Here is a 20,788-nt window from a genome sequence, read left to right as displayed (position 1 = left end):
TGGACAGAAACCAGCAGGATCTGGCCACCTGGCGCGTGAGCGATAGAAAAAAAACGTCTCGCGGGCCGCACACAGAATTGGGCTCCGCCGCCTACAGGCTGCAGGCTGCCCACGACTGTCCACAGACTGGCTGTGCTGCTAAGCAAATGCCTCTGTCGCCGTATGTCCCACCAGCAGCACACCCAGGGGAGCTCTGTGCGGCAGACTGAAGGGGAAGTGGCACCGGGCTCTCAAAATCCACCCATAGTGAGGGAGCGTGGCCCAACAATTATGCAGGCTGCTGGGCTGTCCTATTAGCGCCGATACTTTGTGAACGAAGAAACGTCTTATGCACATTCGCGTAAGAAACCAAGAGAGAATATTGCTGAAAGTGACATGGAGCAGCCAATGAGGAGGTGGAGGAAAGTCCTACAGTGGAGCATCTTAAGCTGGTTTACGGAACTGAAAAGAAGCTTAGTGGTAAAAACGAAACCACCCTCCCTCCTACCTTTCCGTGGACTTCAATCCTGCACACAAATGGCTGACTTGCAGGGAACTGACTCATGTGAAACTGGAGAACTTGCTGTTCGCACACTCGATGGCCAGTTTGACGGGGTAAAACCAACAAACCCTTCAGGAGACCAGTTTAAATAGAGCTGCAACATTTATCCTTCTGGCGTGGCGTTCGTGCAGGCTGGTACAGGTGAGCGGATTTTTATATCCGCCTGAACGGAAATCCCAGCGCTCACCAAGGGATAAAAGAACAAAAAGAAACCCCCAATTTATGAATCTAATTGTACGGGATACATTTCGATACAGGACCTTTGAAATAGAAGCCAGGCTTGCTTTGCAGCAGTGACGACTTAGCCCTGTGCATGTTGAATATTATGGACTAGAAGATTTACTCTGTGTCGCTCGGTTCTTAACTCAAGTGATTTTTGTTGATTTTTGCTTTTTTGGAAACGAAAATGAAAATGTCCCGGTTTCATTTGAATCATAGCTCTGGGGTGGGGCTGGGGAGGAGGGGGTCAGGACGCAGGCCGTCCTGGGGAGAGAGGACAACCCCAGCCCTCCCTCACACAGCAGCTTGGTGAGAAGCACCTCTCAAAGGCTGCTGCAGCTCCAGCAGGTTCGGCTGGGGGGGAGGGGGGGGGTATGTCCCCCGGCTGGAGCAGGTCCAGGTTCGTCTGCCCCCTGCATTCCCCAGCCGGAGTGAGAAAGGCAGCAAATTGGGCACTTTCCCCCACTCCCTGACAAAGGAGAACAGCCAAAAATGTTCCCGTACAAATAGGGTGGTGAGGGGGGCTGAAGCCTCCCCCCCTGCCCTCCCAAAGGGCACCTGGCAGTTGGAGGCTCGGAGCTAGGGCAGTTCCACACGGGGGGGGGGAGGGGGGAAGAAGGGGGAAGCCATCCTATGGTTATTCTGTCTCCTTTCTGTATGGTTTGAGGAGAAGCAATCCCGTTCCAGGCACATCCCATTATCCTGGTCCAACCAAACCAGGTGAGGACAAGAGGAAGCTGCCTGCCGAAATCCGGTGGTCCTAGCTCTTACCGTTTAGGAGGCGTTCTTGGACAGACAGACAGACTCACTCTCTCAAATACATAGCTGGGGCTGCATTCGACAGGTGCTGTGTGCTGAGCAAACAGGCAGGGGAGAAAGCGGCCTTGCTCAGACAAGACAAAACCCAGAGAGTTGAAGAATGGGGAACAAGGGTCACGAGTGTTTAATATTCCTGGCTCTGATGGCAAAATACCAGCTGGCTTCACCAGGGTCCCAATTGCGAGGTAGAACTCAACACTAGGCCGAGCTGCAGGGGAGGCATTGAGTCTTTCATGCCTAACTTTCGTGCCCACCTAGTCCTGCTTCCCACTCTGTGCAAAGACCCACGGCATGACACAGACTATCCCAAACCACAGTCACACTGCAGAGCTGCTGTTTCAGTGCTCACAGACGCCTACAACGTCACCCCCAACGCACTGTACCATCACGACACCCACCAAGCAGAACAGCCGCCTACAGAAAGCACCCGTCAGGACACAGCCCTGGGCCTCGCCTTAGCCTGGCACCAAACACCAAAAGGAACTCTGCCGTGTATGGCTGAGTCTCCGCATCGAACATCCCTTTATATGATTATGGAGATAGGGCTGGGGGCGTTAATAATCTCATATCGCCCTGTGCAACCTGAAAAAGTCATCAGCAAGCACAGGGTCGTTCTTCCATCCAGCTGGTCACATGCAGATCAGATGCGACTCCTCTGGCGTTGCTTTTTATAGTCAGTTTCACACGGGGTTTGCAATTCTATTTACATGTCGTATCAGCTAACAGAGTGGCTCCCACTGGGACTGGCTGCCGAGACCCTTCATTTCATGGGCACGGGGGGCAGGATATTTCAATATTTAGCTGCCATGTGGGTAAGTAAAGAAACACGTGTCTCAACAGGGCTGGATAAATGGGAACCAGACCGGATAATGACAGATCTGCATATAGGAGACTGGACAGGGCGGGGGGAATGGAACGCCCTTCCCATAGGAAAGACCCTGTGGGCTCCAGGCAGGATGGCCTGGAATTCGGTGGCTTTTTGGTGCAGCTCTAAGTAACATGTTTAACACCCGAGTGGGACAGATGGTACTGAAAGCTGTGATCCTCTGATAGCGAGGGAGGGGGCTGTGCTCTTTGTTTGGTGGGTCTCAATCATGTTATTAAATTATTAAATTTAATAACATGATTGTTAAATTATTAAAAAAGGGATAGAAAATAAGACCCAGAATATCTTACTGCCCCAATATAAAACTATGGTACGACCACATCTTGAATACTACGTACAGATGTGGTCTCTTCACCTCAAAAAAGATATTTTGCCATTAGAAAAGGTTCAGAAAAGGGCAACTAAAGTGATTAGGGGTTTGGAGCGGGTCCCATATGAGGAGAGGCTAAAGAGACTGGGACTTTTCAGTTTAGAAAGGAGGAGACTGAGGGGGGATATGATAGAGGTCTATAAAATCATGAGTGGTGTGGAGAGGGTGAATAAAGAAAAGTTATTTACTTGTTCCCGTAATAGAAGAAATAGAGGACACCAAATGAAATGAATGGGTAGCAGGTTTAAAACTAATAAAAGAAAGTTCTTCTTCACACAGGGCACAGTCAACCTGTGGAACTCCTTGCCAGAGGAGGCTGTGAAGGCTAGGACTATAACAGAGTTTAAAAAAGAGCTAGATAAATTCATGGAGGTTAGGTCCATAAAAGGCTGTTAGCCAGGGGGTAAGGAATGGTGTCCCTGGCCTCTGTTTGTCAGAGGCTGGAGAGAGATGGCAGGAAACAAATCGCTTGATCATTGTCTTCAGTCCACCCCCTCTGGGGCACCTGGCACTGGCCACTGTGGGCAGACAGGATACTGGGCTAGCTGGACCTTTGGTCTGACCCAGTACGGCCGTTCTTATGTTGCTAGCAGACAGGGGTTTGTAGTACAAAGCCCACATTGCCAGTGCCTGTCTGCTGGTTGGTGGTCTTCGCAGATATGCCAGGATTGAATAGACTCGGGGACCGAATCCCTCTCTCCCAGGTTCACACTGCAGCGGGGAAGGCTCCCTCACAAGCTGCCCTCTGCGGTACTTGGGATGTGGCTAGACAGAAGCCTTCTCCAGGGCTGTCAGTCTAGCGCTTGGCTCCAGTGCGACATTCGCATGCAAACACTTGTGGCTTTTCAAAATGACACTGACCATTTTGAAGGCAGCCAATGTCAGAGAGAGGAAAATCACAACCACACAACTGCTCATCTGTGGTGTTGCTGCTTACGTACACCCAGGAAACGTGCACTCGACCCACAGCCTGCACGGTGAACTTGGGACTTCTGTCCAGATGGATAAAAGCTGCTTGGTGGCGCCGAAGGACTTTACAGAGCACAGCCATCAATTTGCAGCCATTTCTCTAGAAAAGCAACATCGTCTCGTGGAATGAGCCGGTTGGGGTCGAGATGCTCCCAAGTTCTAAGCCCATCATTGACACTGACTCTTGTGGTGGCCTTAGGCAAGTCACTTATCCTTCAAATCCTTCCTTGAGACTCCTCTCTGCCGTGATGCCTGCAAACCCCAGCGTATGCAAGTGACAAGCTGTGATTGTTGCTCCTCCTCCCTTTCTTTCTTGTTCTCTCCACCTCCACCCTCAACTGATGACCAAAATATATTACCCCCAGGCTAGAAGGTTTTGTATGCACCAGCCCTGTGGGTAGGTGGCGGGGGGCTGGAGCGTCAGTGCAGATTCCCCAATGGGAGGGGAGCCCTGAGCCTTGGGGCCCAGATCCAGGCTAGCCGGGGGACGCATCCATCTCACAGGCCTGAGGTTCCCCACCCCTGCAGTAAAACCTTCACATCCCTATTGCTGAGTGCTTAATATAATAGCAACGACGGTCTCATAAGCACTTCTAACGCATGGATTAGACACTGTATTTCAAGGGGGGGGGGGGGGGAGGCTCTGCAAACTACCATTACCACAATGCATCATGCCAGTTCCAGACGATCATGGCAAACTGCAAATTCGAGCCCCCGAATCAACAGAGCAGAAATCTAGATTCACAGCCACGGAAAGGGATCAACTGGGGTGCCACGTTTTCATGCTCTCGGGGTTTAAAACCTCCTATTCAATGCCGGAGTTACAGACCTGAGCCAGTTGTGGGGACTAAGCCCCTGACAGGAACAGCCCTTGCTGCTCGGTGCACTCTGACAGGCGGGCAGCAAGGCACATGGGTTAATTTTCTGTTGCAAGGGGAATCAGATAAAGGCGGCGGGGTCTGGATCGGACTGAGGAAACAGTTCTGCCAGCAGAGCCTGTTGGCTCTTGATGGAAGTTTCCTTCGGAAATTCTCTCATTACGCTAGAACTTCTAGACTTGCACGGGAAGGCCTGGTTACATGCTAGCTGTTTTCCTCCCCAATTAAGCTTGTCCCTCATGTCTCTCCTACTTTACTGGAGCGAGCCGCATGCAGAAGCTAAAAGCCTCGAGTGGTAAACAGCAGTGAAGGACAAAACGAGAGAGACGGCTCCTTTTGTTGCAGGGGGGGTGAGGCCCAGGAGACCCAAGTTTTGTTCCAAGCTTTGCTACAGAATCACTGTGCAGCCTTGAGGAAGTCACATGACCGCTCCCTGCCTCAGTTTCCCACCTCTCTGAGCATCACGATACCTACTTTGCAAAGTGCTTTGAGAACTGCAGGTGACTTGCGGCTGTGCTCAGTACTAGCCATAAACCCATGTTATTCCTCCACAAAGCTCACCGCTAGACAGGGGAGATGTGTTGTCAGCCATTAATACTTAAAAGCCCCCAAGGACTCTAGCACAATCCATTTAAAAATACTTGCTGAAATACTGAAGCCAGCTGTGTGGGTTTGACGAGTATGTTGCTGAAAACAGGCAGCAGAGGGGAGATGGAAAGTAAGATTTTAGAGAAGTCCCTAGCTCAGTCCTGCTTCCCTGGGCTGCAGACTCTTGCTTGCAGAATAAGCTGCCGTTGCTTTCTGTCACCTTGTAGGAAAGTCGCTGGGATGGGGAGGGATTCCTAAAAGGAATCGGTGAGAGCAGATACACTGGAAATACAAATTATAGTCTCCTCGCCACTGGGGAAAAAAAAACGTACGAATGAAACTCTTCTTACGATGACATTTTAGCCTCTGAAAAAAAAATCCAGACTTTTTAGAAGATTCTCTGAATTATAAATAATGTTGCCACTTCATTTCTACGCGGTAGCCTCCCTTCAGCTTCCCATAATTAAAGGATGGGGATTGAGAGACACTACCAGGGAAGATAAAAGCACCATCAGAATTCCCACCACTGCCGGATTCATTAGCTAGTCAGCCTAACTGACAGGCCTCTTCCTTGAACGTCGCAGACGTCTCTCCCGCTCTGGCTGTGACATGGCAACTGCCGGGGAGATCTGTTAGTGCCAGGGCTCGGCACGCCTGGAGCTACAGCGCTACCAGGAGGGGAAGAGATTGTGCCGGCCTGTACACCTACAGGCGCACAGGAGTTGGGCGGTGTCCTGAAATTGGGTGTACAGCACAACTCCACAGGATGATCACAGGAAAAAGCCCAGGGAAAGCAAGCGGTCATCTGGATGCTCAAGGCAGCAGGTGAGGAGTAGAGGGGACCCTACTCTCTTCTCTCTGTCGCTCTCTCAGCAAGTTATAGCCACGCAGGGAGCCATCTGCCTCCTTGTTCTCTGTCTCCCCTTCCACTCTGTCCCTTAGACCTTCTCAGACACAAGAGAGGAAGCCCGGGTTCTCTTCCTAGCTCTTCCCCAGATAGGCCTCTGGCAAGTCAGGTCACAGAATCCTAGGGCTGGAAGAGACCTCAGGAGTCATCGAGTCCAGCCCCCTGCCCAAGGCAGGACCAACTCAACTCAATCATCCCAGCCAGGAGTTTGTCAAGCTGAGACTTAAACAGCTCTAGGGATGGAGATTCCACCCCCTCCCTAGGGAACCCATCTCAGTGCTTCCCCACCCTCCTAGGGAAAGATTTTTTCTTATATCCAACCTAGACCTCTCCCACTGTATCCTGAGACCATTGGCTCCTTGTTCTGCCATCTGCCACCACTGAGAACAGCCTCTCTCCATCCTCTTTGGAACCTCCCTGCTGTCAAATCCCCCCTCACTCTTCACTTCTGCAGATTAAACAGACCCAAATCCCTCAGCGTCTTCTCATAGGTCATGTGCTCCAGCCCCCTAATCCTTTCGGTCACCCTCCGCTGGACCCTCTCCAATGCGTGCACATCCTTTTTGTAGTGGGGGCCCCAGAACTGGACACAATACTCCAGATGTGGCCTCCCCAAAGCCAAACAAAGGGGAATAATCATGTCTCTGTCTTCTTGGCTGACTTCCCCTCTTGCAGGCAGGTGGTGAGGTTTAACGTTGGTGGGGTGCTTGGAAAAGCAAAGGGCTGTGTAGGTGCCACGGCGTGTCATTATCTTCTCCTGCACCCCACGACTTCCCTCTCTATGTTCAAATCCCTCCTTCAAACACACTCCCTCCTGAGCAGCACTTCAGCGATGAGCCGTCAGAGCGGGCAGCATCGCCTCGCACATGTATCTCAGCGCTACTGCCCATGTCTGAGCCAGACGGTAGGAGAGCCGGGAGGAGCTCTCAGTGTAAACCCAGAGTCACCCCAGCAGGTCAGGGGAGAGACCCAGGATCGATGCTGAGGTCAGAACCCGGCAGGTGTTTTTATGTTTGCACAGCGTCAAGCCTGTTATGGCCTGCAATGAAAAGAGCGAGACTGAGCCTCAACGGGCCATCTGATGGTGTCGGGGAAAAGAGGAAAAGGAAGGGAGAGCCGGAATGAGGAGGGGAGAAAACTGCAACTTAAACAGGAAAAGGAGAAGGAAAAAAAGGGGAGTCAGAAAGAAGTGGGGAGGAAGTTTAAAGCAGAGATGGGGAACCGCAGGCCTGGGGGCTGGATGCGGCTCCCAGCTTGCCTGGATCTGGCCCCCAAAACTCAATTGGGGAGCCCGTGCTGGCACTCCAACCCCCCTGCCTACTGCCCCACTGCAGGGCTAGCGCACACAAAATCTACTAGCCCGGGCTCCCGGGAGGGGAGGGGAATGTGGGGAGTGTCTTTCTCCTTCTGGGGGCCACGGCAGCGAGAGTTTTTTTCCCCTTTTTTTGCTTCTCACTTGTGTGCAGCCCCCGCCTGATTTTTCTGTGGGCCAGCAGCCCTCGACCCAACAAAGCTTCCCCGCCCCTGGTTTAAAGACAGAGGGCAGGATGGCTCAGAGCTAGGCCAAAGCACTTGGGCTCCATTCAGGAATGTCTGCCATTCCGCAATCTGTGCCCACACGTCCGTTGCGGGCCCATCCACCCACTAGGAATGGGAAATTAAAACCATCCCTTCCGACTACAGCGAAAAGCAACGGAGAAATCAGAGGACAGTTCAAACTGGAGAGAGCCGAGGATTACGGCTGAGAGCCCTGAGATGAGGGAGGGGGCAGAGGAGGGCGAGGCAGCCATGTGGCTTGCTTTGTGTATGAAATCCTCATTAGAGGCCTGTAAGGACATAAAAGCGGCTTTTCCTGTTTCCGGTCCCCAGCGCCCTCAGGGGACCCGTAGGGCTGGCTATCTGCTTTCACTGTCAGAGAAGGAAGTACAGATTGTGGCCGTGCATTCACGGCAGGGTTTTATGTGGTTACGGGGGGAAAGGAGATCACACAGCATGTGTGCAAACAGGCAGAGAGTAAACAGGGCAACTGGTATTTTGGGGGGACTCTGGCCAGTTGGTTGGGAGAGGCCTGGGCTTTGCTCGGAGGGAGCTATTCACCAGACCTGTCAGGGGACTCGCTCACATGCTGGTATCATTTAGTATACACGTCGATCTGCCGTGGGAGGCTTCCCGCTGACGGGAATTTTACTTCTTTTAAGACCAAGCACAAACTGGCCACATGTGGAGGTGGCATCACCTGCCCCACCTCTGCCAAAGTGCCTTAGACAGAACTTGCATAACCCCCCGATAGTCTAGTTCTGTCCCGGCCCCCCCCCCAGCTCTGGCCATGCACCTCCAGCTACCGGGCAGCCCCCCTGCTATTCCAGCCCAGGGGCCCGCACAGCCCCGTCTTGACCTGCAGCCTTTTCTACTGTTCTAGTCCTGAGTCCTACCCTCATCTCCGGCTCTGCCAATTCACCGCAGTCCTGGGACCAGTCCGGATTCTAACAGCACTTCAGTCCTGAACTGCAGCTGTTCTCCAGGCTCGGGGCAGACTGCACACTCTGCCAAGTTCCTTCAGACTCTGGCCACTCTATCATCCATGCACGACTAGTAAGCGCATGCACCAGCAAGTGTTTTGGAGGAGAGATCCCTGGAGTCACATTTACTCGGTATCTGGGCGACCTTCGCCCCTGCCAAAGGAGGCTGGGTGCAGCTCCCTTCAGACCATTTGAAAAGACTTTTTCTATCATCTGGGAAAACAAACTGCGTAGCAACAAAAGCTGTCCACAGCCACTGCTGGTATGGGATCTCCAGACCCAAACCTGGATCCCTTCACACCAGCGTGGTACCAGCCCCCGGGCTGAGCTTTCATTACGACAGCAGAATCCTGGTTCTCTAGACCACTTGGGTGATATCAATTATTAGTATTATTTGCTTGCGGTTGCACCTACAAGAGGAGGAGTGCTTTTCAGACAGACAGGAAAGGGAAGGCCCCTGCCCCAAAGAGCCTACAGTCTAGGATCGACAGATGTTAGGGATAGGGAATATTTGGGCTAATATAAGGGCGAGTTTCACAGACTGGGGATTTAGGCTCTGAATAACACTCAAGCCATGTCTTCACTAAGTGAAAGATTGAAGCAGCTGTGACTGACTGATTGATCGATCTTCCAGAATTTGATTTAGCCAGTCTAGTGAAGACCAGCTAAATTGAACACAGAGGGTGCCCCCATTGGTGGCTGGTACTCCTGCTCCCTCAAGGTGCAAGGGAAACTGATGGGAGCATTTGCTCTCGTCAACCTCCCACTTGTGGGGACAGCGGGGAAACTCGATTCAAAGTAAGTCAACTCCAGCTACACAATTAACGTAGCTGGAATTACATATCTTGATTGGACCTTCCCCTTTAGTGTAATCCTGGCCTGAGGTAGCTTGACAAACAGGGTGGCTCAAATCATTAAATCAAGATCCCCTTGCAACGAACATCAGATGGGAACCCACAGCTCCAAACGTGAAAGGCATTAAAGTCAGTGAATCTTCAAACCTCCTGGCTCATTTAAACAGTTTCCTCCCTAAATACTGATACATAAGATGTAATTATCAACGGCAAAGTACACAGTCCATCACCAACCCCAAGTCCAGCCAACGCAACTCAATCCTCACCCAAGGGACAAGAGGAACGTAGCCAGAACTGGAAGCTACAGAGAGCAGTAAAAAGCATCTGTTTTTTCACTGAACTGATCTAGTGTGAATTTACACAGGCAGCTCCCAAGTAAAGCCCAGACCTCTCCAGTCACGTCTATGCCCAGACCCCACCGAAAACCTAGTGTCACAGGCTACCTAGAACTTCGCTGACTCAGTGAAATTAAACGAGGGATTTCCAGCGATAAGTTTGTCACCATTTCAAAAGCAAGAGACTGCACGATTCTAATGCAGCCGTAAGCAGAGATCGGAATGATGGAGCCTTCCCCTGAGTACGCTGCTGCCTTTTTGAGATAGTTACTCCTCCCGTGGCTGATAGCCTACTGAAACCTTGTATCGCTGGACTACGGAATGGAGATTTTATGACACATGTGTCTCTGATTACAATATATTACCATTAATATAATGCCTGCATTCTACTTATCTGTGTCTTTGGCTAATAAGCTATAAAAGACCACCAGTGGAGAAGTAATAAAGCACAGCTGTTGAATCAAAGCCTGTTTCTAGGTCAAAGCAAGTTTGGGAGAGGCCAGGCAGAACAGGCAATACCAGGGGAAACAATACTGAAATGAACAGAGAAGAGGATCCTCCAAGGCAGCTTTAATTAATCTTTAGTTTTATCCCACAAGCGTTACTGGAGTTCTCGGCAAGCAGGCCAAGGAGAGGGTAGATGGCTGTATTTCCAGAGAGCATCTCGTTATTATCCAAATGGAGCCCCAAGGCTTTTTACAAATTGTACCCATTGCAGCAATTATAGATGCATGTTCTGTACCTGCACTCACGCATGCCTAGACACAGGGCTAGCAGACGAGTCGTTACTGGTCACCACTGAAATGCAGCCACCACCGGCAGGAAACCGGAGCTGGTTTAGAACTCGTTGCGACAGTGCTCAGCTGAGAAGGGCACATCCAAATACCAGGGACATGTAAGGAGACAGATGCGTCTCACCAAAGCTGGAACATGTTGCCAGGACATTGGGGTACATCATAGAATCCCAGGGCTGGAAGAGACCTCAAGAGTCATCGGGTCCAGCCCCCAGCTCAAAGCAGGACCAACCTCAACTAAATCCTCCCAGCCAGGGCTTTGTTAAGCTGGGACTTAAACACCTCTAGGAATGGCGATTCCATCCTCTCCCTAGGGAACCCAGCCCAGTGCTTCCCCACCCTCCCAGGAAAATTGTTTTTCCTAATATCCAACCTAGATCTCCCCCCCCCGCAACTTGAGACCATTGCTCCTTGTTCTACCATCCCTCATCACTGAGAACAGCCTCTCTCCATCCTCTTTGGGCCCCCCTTCAGGGAGTTGAAGGCTGCTCTCAAATCCCCCCTCACTCTTCCATAGGCTAAATAAGCCCAAATCCCTCAGCCGCTCCTCGTAAGTCATGTGCTACAGTCCCCAAATCCTTTTGTTTGCCCTCTGCCGGACCCTCTCCAATGCGTTCACATCCTTTCAGTAGTGGGGGGAGGGGCCCAGAACTGGACACAATACTCCAGATGTGGCCTCACCAGTGCCAAATAAAGGGGGAATAATCACTTCCCTAGATCTGCTAGCAATGCTGCTCCTAATGCAACCTAATATTCTATTCGCCTTCTTGGCTACAAGGGCGCCCTGTTGACTCCTATCCAGCTTCTCATCCACTGAATCCCCAGGGCCTTTTCTGCCGAACTGCTACTTAGCCACTCGGTCCCCAGCCTGTAACAATGCTTGGGATTCTTCCGTCCCAAGTGCAGGACTCCCGCTTTAGTGACCAGTGTTCAGGAATTGAGTTTTCCATCTCAGCACTCTACAGCGCTCACCACCACAACACCAGGGGCCAAAGGAAGAACAGCAGCTGAATCGCCAGCGCTGCTTTCACAGTGATTCTGGAATGCCACTAAATCTTGCACCCAAATAACGACTTGGCCTGAATCGACTTTGCCGGGAAGCAAGGTGGGATGAGAGGAATCTTTCTTGTGTGCATATGGGACTATTTATTCTTTGCAGTACTTTAGTGTCTACGAGCTCTGGGCCTGGAACAGACTCTCACTACGCTAGGTGCTGTACATAGAACAAAAACAGTCACGTGGAACCCACCTGGCTAGCTGAAGCTAAAGATCTATTTCTTGGCAATTCAGTGAGATGGGTTTAATAGACAAAGACAAAGTTGCCATATCTTTCATACGAGGCCTATCTAGCTAATAAGCAACACAATTCCACCATAGAAGGTTTTTTTTTAATAATATGTGGTGATAGTGTAAACGATAAAAGCAAAAATCATGTCAACCCGTACCCCACGTTAAAAATCAAGGGCAACCCTGTGCACAGAGCTGTATATGTTGATTTACTTTCAGACTTGGGATTAAACAAACAAAAAAAATCCCAGATGTCAAATGTGAACTAAAATTGTTATTCAGCAATTTGCATCACTTACTGTCTTATTAAAGTCAACTGATTTTCGTTTCATACTCTCTCTCCTCGCAATAAAAGAGAGAATCTAGAGACTTCTGAAGATACGTTGCTGCACTAAATTCAAGTCTCCTTTAACTAGTAGGGGTATCATCTCTAAATCTCTCAGTTCCTGCCAACTCTGGTGGGACTTGCACAGGAATGGGAGACGTGAACACTTAAGAGTTCCACTGATGACAAGATCCCTACCGAGACATCTACATCAGTGGGTTAAGACACATTGTAAGGCAGGTGTTAGCTCCTTGCCGTTAACAAGGCGTGGAGGGAAATGCAGTGATCCTGCAACAGGGAAAGTGGTATTCTCAATGTAAAGCAGGACTATTCTACTTTGGAGGCCCCGGGGGTCACAATGATACTCACAGCACATGCTGAGTGCCGCAACTTAAGCGTGGTTGCATATACATGCAAATACACATGCAAATAGCTTTTCACACTGATGGGCAAGAATACAAAGATTAAGGCAAGCCTACACAACACGCAGGCCCCATTTAAGTCCATTCTGCTGATATTAATAAAATGCAATATTGACCCGATTTCCACCCATATGACAGCACTTTTAATGAGCAATGACAGTCCAGGAATTTAACTACTAAAACGCATGTCAGCAGCAGAACATTATATTGACTACTTTTTTGTTTTGGCTCCCACCCGCGGGCCACGTGCTGAGTAGCCCTGATGTAAAGGAACCAACATTTCAAGTACGTGTGACTGCAGACCAGCATGTTCAGCGTCTGACCTTGGACTGAAAAGCCAACAGAAATTCCGGCACTGATTTAGTGGGTGCAGAATCAGGCGCTAGAAGAGCAAACCACTCCTAGGAAGACCCGCTTTTTCATGTAAACTCCACAGCCCATGGGAAGAAACATCACCAAATTCAGCGCCCTCCTGTGGCAGCAGAGGGGCAGGTGACTCATGGTCCGAGGTGCGTAGGATACTTTTCCCGCTATAAAGGAAACTGTCTACAGAAAATAAGTCAGTGGGTGTCTTTTGTGCAAATGGATTCATTATTAGACCCCTGCCTCCATGGTGAGCACTGAACACTGACTCAGCTCCAAAATCCCCATGGGAATCCACCAGTCCAGCTAAGGTTTGGTGGGACGGTTTTGCGATGCGTCACAGACTCAGATCCCTCAAGGCTTTTATGTGATTCTGAGTCGTCTGGTCAAGTCTATTTCTTTGTGAGGTCTTTACTTCCTAGCATCTCCTTGACTACATTTCAGGGACACCGGCAGGTCAAACCTAGCCTAAAATTTAGGTTTTGAAAAAATGCCTTTAACAAAAACTAAAAGGAACAAAATTCTGTAAATTCCCCTTTTTAAATTAGCAAAGGAAACATTCACTCTAGCGTCTGCAGCCCCCAAGCAGAAGCAATGCATTATATTGTATTGCAGCTTCTTAAGGACTAGAGATGGAAGCGGATACGAAATCAGATGAAACTGACTAGTCCGTTTTCCTTCTTCAAGCCCAGCAAAATTCATCAAGTAACCAACAGCCTAGAGACAGGCTAGGTGTTTAAGTGCTTTCAGTTTTTAACATCAAAAGGTGAAACATGGTTAAGTGCTGAAGTACAAGATCAGGAGCTAAAAGATCTGGGCTCTTTCTAGCTGAGCCACAGGCTAACAGTCTGAACTTAACCTCCCCATGCCTCATTCTTTTCACTGTAAAATAGGTAGAGCCTTGTAAATCTGCAGATCACCACTTTATATCTGTGGGTCTCAGATGAGGATATCCACAGCTCCTTTTGTGGCTATGGCTGTGGATACATATTTTGTATCTAGAACCCTGCACATTTGCAGATATATTCATGGGTCTCCACATCTGTAGCTCATTTTTGCGGTTACAGATGCGGGCTCTAAAAATAGGGATGGGACCTGCTCGTATGGAGGATGAAAGACTATTTGCTTTAGGAATGACTATGACTTTAAACCTGACTCTGTTCCTTTAAATCATGGGTTCCCAAATTGGGGGGCGTGCTCCCTTAGGGGAGGCGTGAAGAAATTCTGGGGGGGAGGGGTAGGCGACCCAGCCACACACACCCCGTCAATAGCACCCCAAGTTTTGCTGCTATTTTTTTGGGAGAGGGGGCGTGAGGGTTTCTCAAAAATCAAAAAGGAGGCGAGATGCCGAAAAGTTTGGGATCCACTGCTTTAAATATCAGAGGGGTAAATGATGTTTGTCCTTAAGGAACATGGTTACTAAGAGCTCTCGATTTTGCTCGTAGGGAAATGCTGTTACTTACTTTTTCAAGGGCTCTATCACTGTCTTTTGGATCTGGTTCACCTATTGGAAGAAAAGAGATTGTCACAAACAAATAAGCCTATTTGTGTAGCATCTTCCCCACCAGGACTCAGGCCTTGAAATGCTACTAGAGTACAAATTAACAACGTTGTCCCTGCCATCTAATCCCCACCCTATGCCTTCCTGTGCGCAGGAGCGGGAATGAAGTTTCCAGTGCAGCTGGCAGCACTAGGACACACCAGATGTCTTCTATTTCACCCCTGACGCTCAGCGAGTTCTGGTCTAGCTGTGGCACAACTTGCTACCAGGCAGGTAGTTGAGTTCAAGGTGCCCAACAGCTCTGGTCCTGTGCTTCTAAGCTGGCAAAGACAAAGCATGTTGGGAAGGCAGCAAACTGGCAGGAAAGAAACCCCCCCATGGGACTCTATAGAACTCCCTCTAGTCAGTTACGGGCTAGCTTGGAATGGCTCCAAGTGGAGGCTCATGCAGCTCTTCTCATCTGTAGACTGCCAGGATATGCTAACTTAACCTGGGAACCCTCCTAAGGTGAGAGAAGAAAGGGAAGGGGCAGGGGGCAGTTCATCTATATGGAGCAGACCCACATGCACACGTCACAAATCACCATCCCCTCCCCATTTCAGCCAAACCCACGCTCACCTTCTCTTGGTTGAACGAGTCCATTCTCTTCATGGCGGTGTCCAGGGCTGTCACCATCGCCAGGAAATTGGGGTCCTGCTCACAGAGAGGGTTGGACAACAGGTCGGAAGAGATCCTGACGGCGGATTTTGACATGGCTGCAGCACAACGGAACCCAGGAGCATGGAAAAGAAGAGGAGAAGGACCGTCACTGGCAAAGAGCTGCATAACAGGACGGGTACTTGCAAAATAATCCAGGCTTGCTGGAATTACTTCACTACTCCAGTTCTGGAAAGTACGGTCTGGACACAAATCTAAACCTTCAGGCACTCAGCTCAGCACCTACATTTTCCAGGGATACAAGCTGGAGGCTGGGAGCGAAGATAAAAAGAGAGGGTTGAATGATTTCTTGATGTAAACACTGAGGGTGCATGTACACAGCAGGGCTTCACTCGAAATAAGCCACGCAAATTGTGCTCTGTTAATTGCATCGCTTATTTCAACAAGGGGAGCGTCTACACGGCACTGATTTCGAAATGGAGCACTCTTCCGCCGACACCCCTTCCTCCTCGTACAACGAGGGTTACAGGAGTCATAGTTAGAAGTCCTCCAGCTTGACAGTATGTTGACAGTATGTCAAAATAACTACCAGCTGTGCAGATGCAGTTAGTTTAAAAGACTATTTCTGTGTAGACTTACCCTGAGAGAATATTTTTTATACAGGCTAAGTGTGGACCACTTAAATGCAAGATGTGACGCTGCCAGAAAATAATACCAGACTAACAAAAACAAGACTTTTTTTTAAAAGTAATGTAGATCACTTCTTTGATTTCGGGTGTACACCTGCCTTTTTTAACAGACTATTAAGCACTGCTGTCACACTGTAGTTCTCCACAGTCCATTAAGTCTTCCAAAAAAGCCTTACAAAAATACCTATTTGAAGTGGATTTAGTGCTGGGGGGAAAGGGGCCAGACTGACAAGAGTGGAGGAAAAAGATCTTTATTCACTGCAAAACAGGTACAAGATGATCAGTAGTAGCGAAAACCTGCCACCAATGAGCCTGATTTTCTTCCAGAGGGAACCATTTACCCACAGCGGGTTCTCAGCACGCACCTCCACACATCTTTGCAGACTGCCAACAAGAGGGCCAGCGGTCATGGCAGTTGTGAACTGGCCACCACAGAGTCCTGGAATTTAAGGTGAGCCAACACCGAACCCAGGCATCAAGCCCTTTTTTGCCTTTGTTCCAATTTGCAAGCATCCCTTCTAAAAAACTGTCCTCATTTTTCAATGAAGAAAATTCAGGACAAAGACCCTGATGTGGGTCTTCCCCAAACAGCAGGATAAGGCAGGACACAAGACCAGTGAGGAGTTCATACCACAGCAAACTCAATGATGTTTACAGTAAATAACTGGAATGTAACGTAGGAAGATGAATAAAACAGAAGAGCCAACACGTAAGTAAAACCATTGTAGCTATCTAGAAATCTGTGTCTCTTTTCCCATCATGTTGCTGTAAATTATTCCGGTTAAGGATCGGGAGGCCAGACTCTTTGGTACAGTAGTTCTGTTTAAATACAATCATTGTACAAACTTGGAATGTCTGAATTAAAGTCATCCTCAGCAACTTAAGAACACAAAGAGAGAGATTAAATGCTCTGATTTAAAAGTTATACACAACGATACAGAAAGCTCCGAATTGGTGTTCAGTCCACAATGAGACACTCACTAGGGAATAATAAAGCATCTGGGGTTGAAACATGTAAACCTTTAGGCAGATGGGACAGAAACCTCATGTGAGACCACATCCGAGAAAGGATTTGTGCCAAAACAGGACTGGGTTAAAACTCTAGAATGCTTCAGTGAGAAAAGAAATTTCTAGGTATCCCCAAAATGCAGAGAGCTGGGACTAAATACAACTGGGATAGTGAGTGATGGCAGGTAATGGTCAGGCAGATTCTCATTTCTCAGCTCTCTCTGTCAAGGAAGTGGATACATGTTTGCATGGTACTTTGCAAACATAAAGTGCTGAGTATTATTAATATTAGAAAAAGTGATCCTAGGCCATCGCTGGTTATTCAAAGCAAGACCAAGCTACCATGTCATAAGACAGACAGCCTGGTCTAAGGAGGCAGTTAGATTTCATTTCAAAAGGAGAGGACTTTTACTGCAGCTAGACGGCCACGTTTTTAAAAATAGTCCCGCTCCTTAAAGCCAACTCCCCTGAGGAAAGGGAGCAAGGGATGGAGAAGCTGAGTGACCCTTAATCACAGCACAGCAAGCGTTGCAAGTGATTCGTACTGAGGTTTGGATCTCCTTTCCCAGCCATGTTACTGAAGCTGAGAGGGCAGTGCCCACAGCTCCCAGGAAAACGTGTGCTGAGAAGTGTCCGCTTAGTTCTGAGTAGGGATGTGAAAGTGTAATGGTGTACACGGGTAACCGTCATGGTTACATGCAGGCTCTCCATGCACCTGGGCTCCCAGGGAGCTGCCTGCCCCCTGGCACAGAGGAAGCAGTTTGGGGAGGGGGAAAGGAGGGCAGGCAGGAGCCAGTATACAGGGAGCTGCCCCCCCCCCGAAAAATTCAGCGGTTACACCAGCCGTGGCCAATCCGTGACTAGTGAGCTGCATGTGGCTTTCCCCCCAGGGTGCAGCTTGCAAAGCCCCCTGCATGGCTCATAAAGTTGCCCCCACACTCCCAAAAACAGCCCTCTCCTCCCGGCTCCCTGTGCTGACCTGGGTAGGGGAGAATTAAAGATGGTGTCGGCCAGCGGGAACCTGATGTGGCCAAAAAGCCTCTAAACACGTTTTCTTAAAGGGGTAGAGCTTTTTTTTTTTTTTTGGCTCGACAACTTTGCCCCGGCTCTTTGCGCCGGATCCACTGATATCTTGGCTCTTTGCCCAGAATGGGTTGGCCACCCCTGGGTTACACCGTTAATGAATTAAATGAATTAGTTCTGAGTGTGTGTCCATCGTGGGCAGAACACGGAGGCTCCATCCAGGGCTGACTAGTTCCTACATGCTAATGAATGTTTACAGTCAGACTGAACAATCAACTCCCTCACCATGGAGATACAATGGAAGAAATAAGACACTAGGAAGAACAGCAACAGAGATGATGCTCTGCCAGGCTTCTGCTGGACGTGGGAACCACACATTTGCTAACTACTTATCTCTTCATCTCGCTTTTACTCCGCTATTGCAGGGCGAGGGAAGCCTCCAGAGGTCCCGAATGCCTCTTCAGGCATCTGTCTTCCATCCTCTATGGTCAGGGGCACTTTATTCACTGGCACCAGGTTTCAAATTCTCCCCTTGTGCAGGATTTCATGTCTTTAAATGAGAAATCAGCTCACACCGGATCTGGACAGGGCCTGGGCTAATTTGCAACTCTGCCATGAAGCAGAACGGAAAAGGAGAGTCCTCCCACAGCTCCTCTGGGGCTTGAAATGCTCCGTGTACAAACACCCACTGGAAGGGAGGGGAGGGGAGTCCTTTACCAGGAAAATCTTACCCGAGGAGCCCTGATCATGAACAACGTCCCAGGGAGAGAAGCTTCCCCTTGGAAGAGGCGCTTTCCTGCAGCAGTTGCTGTTTGTGCGGATGACAGTGCTGTGTGTAGCTGGGGACCCTCTGCCCCATCGCTGGCAGGCCGCACAATGTGGGTTCTTTCCGGCATACCCGTCTCTTCATAAATCAAGTCACCCTGAGGTGCTGGTGGAGACGGGGCCAGCCCTCACCTGCCCTCCCGGGAATTCACCCTGGCTCCCAACGCCCCCAGAGCCAATAAAAATAGAGACTGCTCCAAACTCAGTGCTGCAAAAAAGCCAGCTCAGTTTAAAACACGCTCCACCCCCGTGTCCCAGAAGGCCGCCGAGCTCGCGTCAGTAACTGGCGATCGCTGATCTCCACGTCCCCTGCCGCCTCTTCCTTTCGATGGCCTCGTCTTTTCATCTTACACCCATGGGCCTGGACTGCAGGAAGCGCTCACAGGGAGTCCTACTGGAGCAGCTGCTCACTGAGCAGCCAGGACCCCACGTGCAGGAGGGCCGCGCACCTGTACAGCAGATGTCGCTCACTGAACTCGCAGAAGCAAACAGCTGGGGCCGTGACATGGATCCTGCTTGGGTATTGCTTCCACGTGGCCCACTGCAGCGAGCTTAGGCCAGCTATTCGACAGAGCTTGCAGGGCTCGTCTCAAATGCGAACCGTTACGTTGGTGACGTTATATAAACGAAATACGCACCCACCACACTCACAATCTCTCTCGCTATGTGCGGACACTGTGACCAACACCAGGGGGCCTCGTTCTTGGCTGGGGCCTTCGGTCGCTACCTTAACACAAATGAGAATTCTCCCAGGTTATTAAATGCAGGAACTGAGCCACAGAGAGGTGAAGCGACTTGGCCAAGCTGGGGGGCAGGGGAGAGAAGGTTCTGTTCTTGGCTCAGCCAGTGGACTCACTGTGGGTAAGTAACAGAACAGGAGCCCTCCACAGGGCTGTCTTGTAGTTAAGTGATGTCATGGGGTGGTTGCCCCGCTCTGGCAAGCGAAGGGTTAAAAGCAAGCTGGAGGGAGCCTACACAAACCCAGCCAATCAGGGCCAAGCTGGGCTCTATAAAAGGCTGTAGAGTGCTGGGGAGCTCACTCTTGCCCTAGCCAGCAAGGGAGAAGGAGCTGGGTCCCAGTAGGGGAGGGAACCAGCAGCACTTTTGAGAGAGCACCCTGGGATAGCTCAGTGGTTTGAGCATTGGCCTGCTAAACCCAGGATTGTGAGTTCAATCCTTGCGGAGGCCATTTGGGGCAAATATTTGTCAGGGATGGTACTTGGTCCTGCTGTGAAGGCAGGGGAGTAGACTTGATGACCTTTCAAGGTCCCTTCCAGTTCTAGGAGATAGGCAATCTCCATTGATTTTTTTTTAAAAAAAGAGCAGGCTGGGCATGGGCATGTTCAGGGGAGCTGGAGAAAAGGTCCAGCCTGATCCCTCCCAGGCTGTGGGCCTGGGTATAAGGGCTGAGTAGGTGCAAGGGTCACAGGGTAGTGGCCCAGGGAATGGGAGCAATCAAGGGGAGAGGAGGAGGGCAGGACAAGGCTGCCACCTGAGGGTGGCTGGGATGGGACCAGAGAACTGGCCAAGCCTGGGATCCCTCCCTACTTCTTCGCTGGTCATGGTCAGAGTGAGCTGTTTCCCCCCCTGCAGCCTTTTAATAGGGCCCAGCCTGGCCCTTATTGGCTGCCACTAGCCACACCCCCATTGGATGGGTTTGTGCAGGCTCCCTCCAGCTTGCTTTTAACCTTTCTCTTACCAGAATGGGGCAGCCGCCCCTCAACTAGGGAATAAACTAGAACTCAAGCCATCTGGGTTCAGTCTCCAGCTCCGCCAGACTTCCACTGGGGCCCTGAGAAGGTCACTTACTCTTTTAATGCCCCCCTCAGTCTGTGCAGCACCTTGTTACATACCCACGTCTGCGTCTGTGCTTTTCTTCATGTCCTTCTGCAGTTTCTTGGTCTGATCTTCCAGCCTGAAACAGGAAAGAGCAAAACGGAGTGCTGAATCTTTAGAAAGCAAACCAACACTCACACGATACCTCTGCCCGCAGGCTGGCTGGTAGTTAA

At 50.0% G+C, this 20,788-nt stretch overlaps 1 protein-coding gene across 6 annotated transcripts in view; it reads right to left on the bottom strand.

Annotated features, from left to right (window-relative positions):
- Positions 1–20,788, bottom strand: part of BIN3 (bridging integrator 3) — a 71,887-nt gene that overhangs the window by 16,823 nt on the left and 34,276 nt on the right. For all 6 annotated transcript variants that reach the window (XM_075910848.1, XM_075910846.1, XM_075910849.1 and 3 more), the window contains 3 exons: positions 20,633–20,694; positions 15,196–15,332; positions 14,540–14,580 (listed from right to left, as the gene is read on the bottom strand). In XM_075910848.1, coding sequence (XP_075766963.1) covers positions 14,540–14,580; positions 15,196–15,332; positions 20,633–20,660 — 206 coding nt within the window. In that variant the 5' untranslated portion in view covers positions 20,661–20,694. The remainder of the gene's footprint in view (positions 1–14,539; positions 14,581–15,195; positions 15,333–20,632; positions 20,695–20,788) is intronic.

This window comes from Pelodiscus sinensis, chromosome 28 (assembly GCF_049634645.1).
Source record: "Pelodiscus sinensis isolate JC-2024 chromosome 28, ASM4963464v1, whole genome shotgun sequence".
In the NCBI taxonomy this organism is placed as follows: domain Eukaryota; kingdom Metazoa; phylum Chordata; order Testudines; family Trionychidae; genus Pelodiscus; species Pelodiscus sinensis.
The sequence above is the reverse complement of the archived record's forward strand: the minus strand, read 5'-3'. Positions and strand labels throughout refer to the sequence as shown.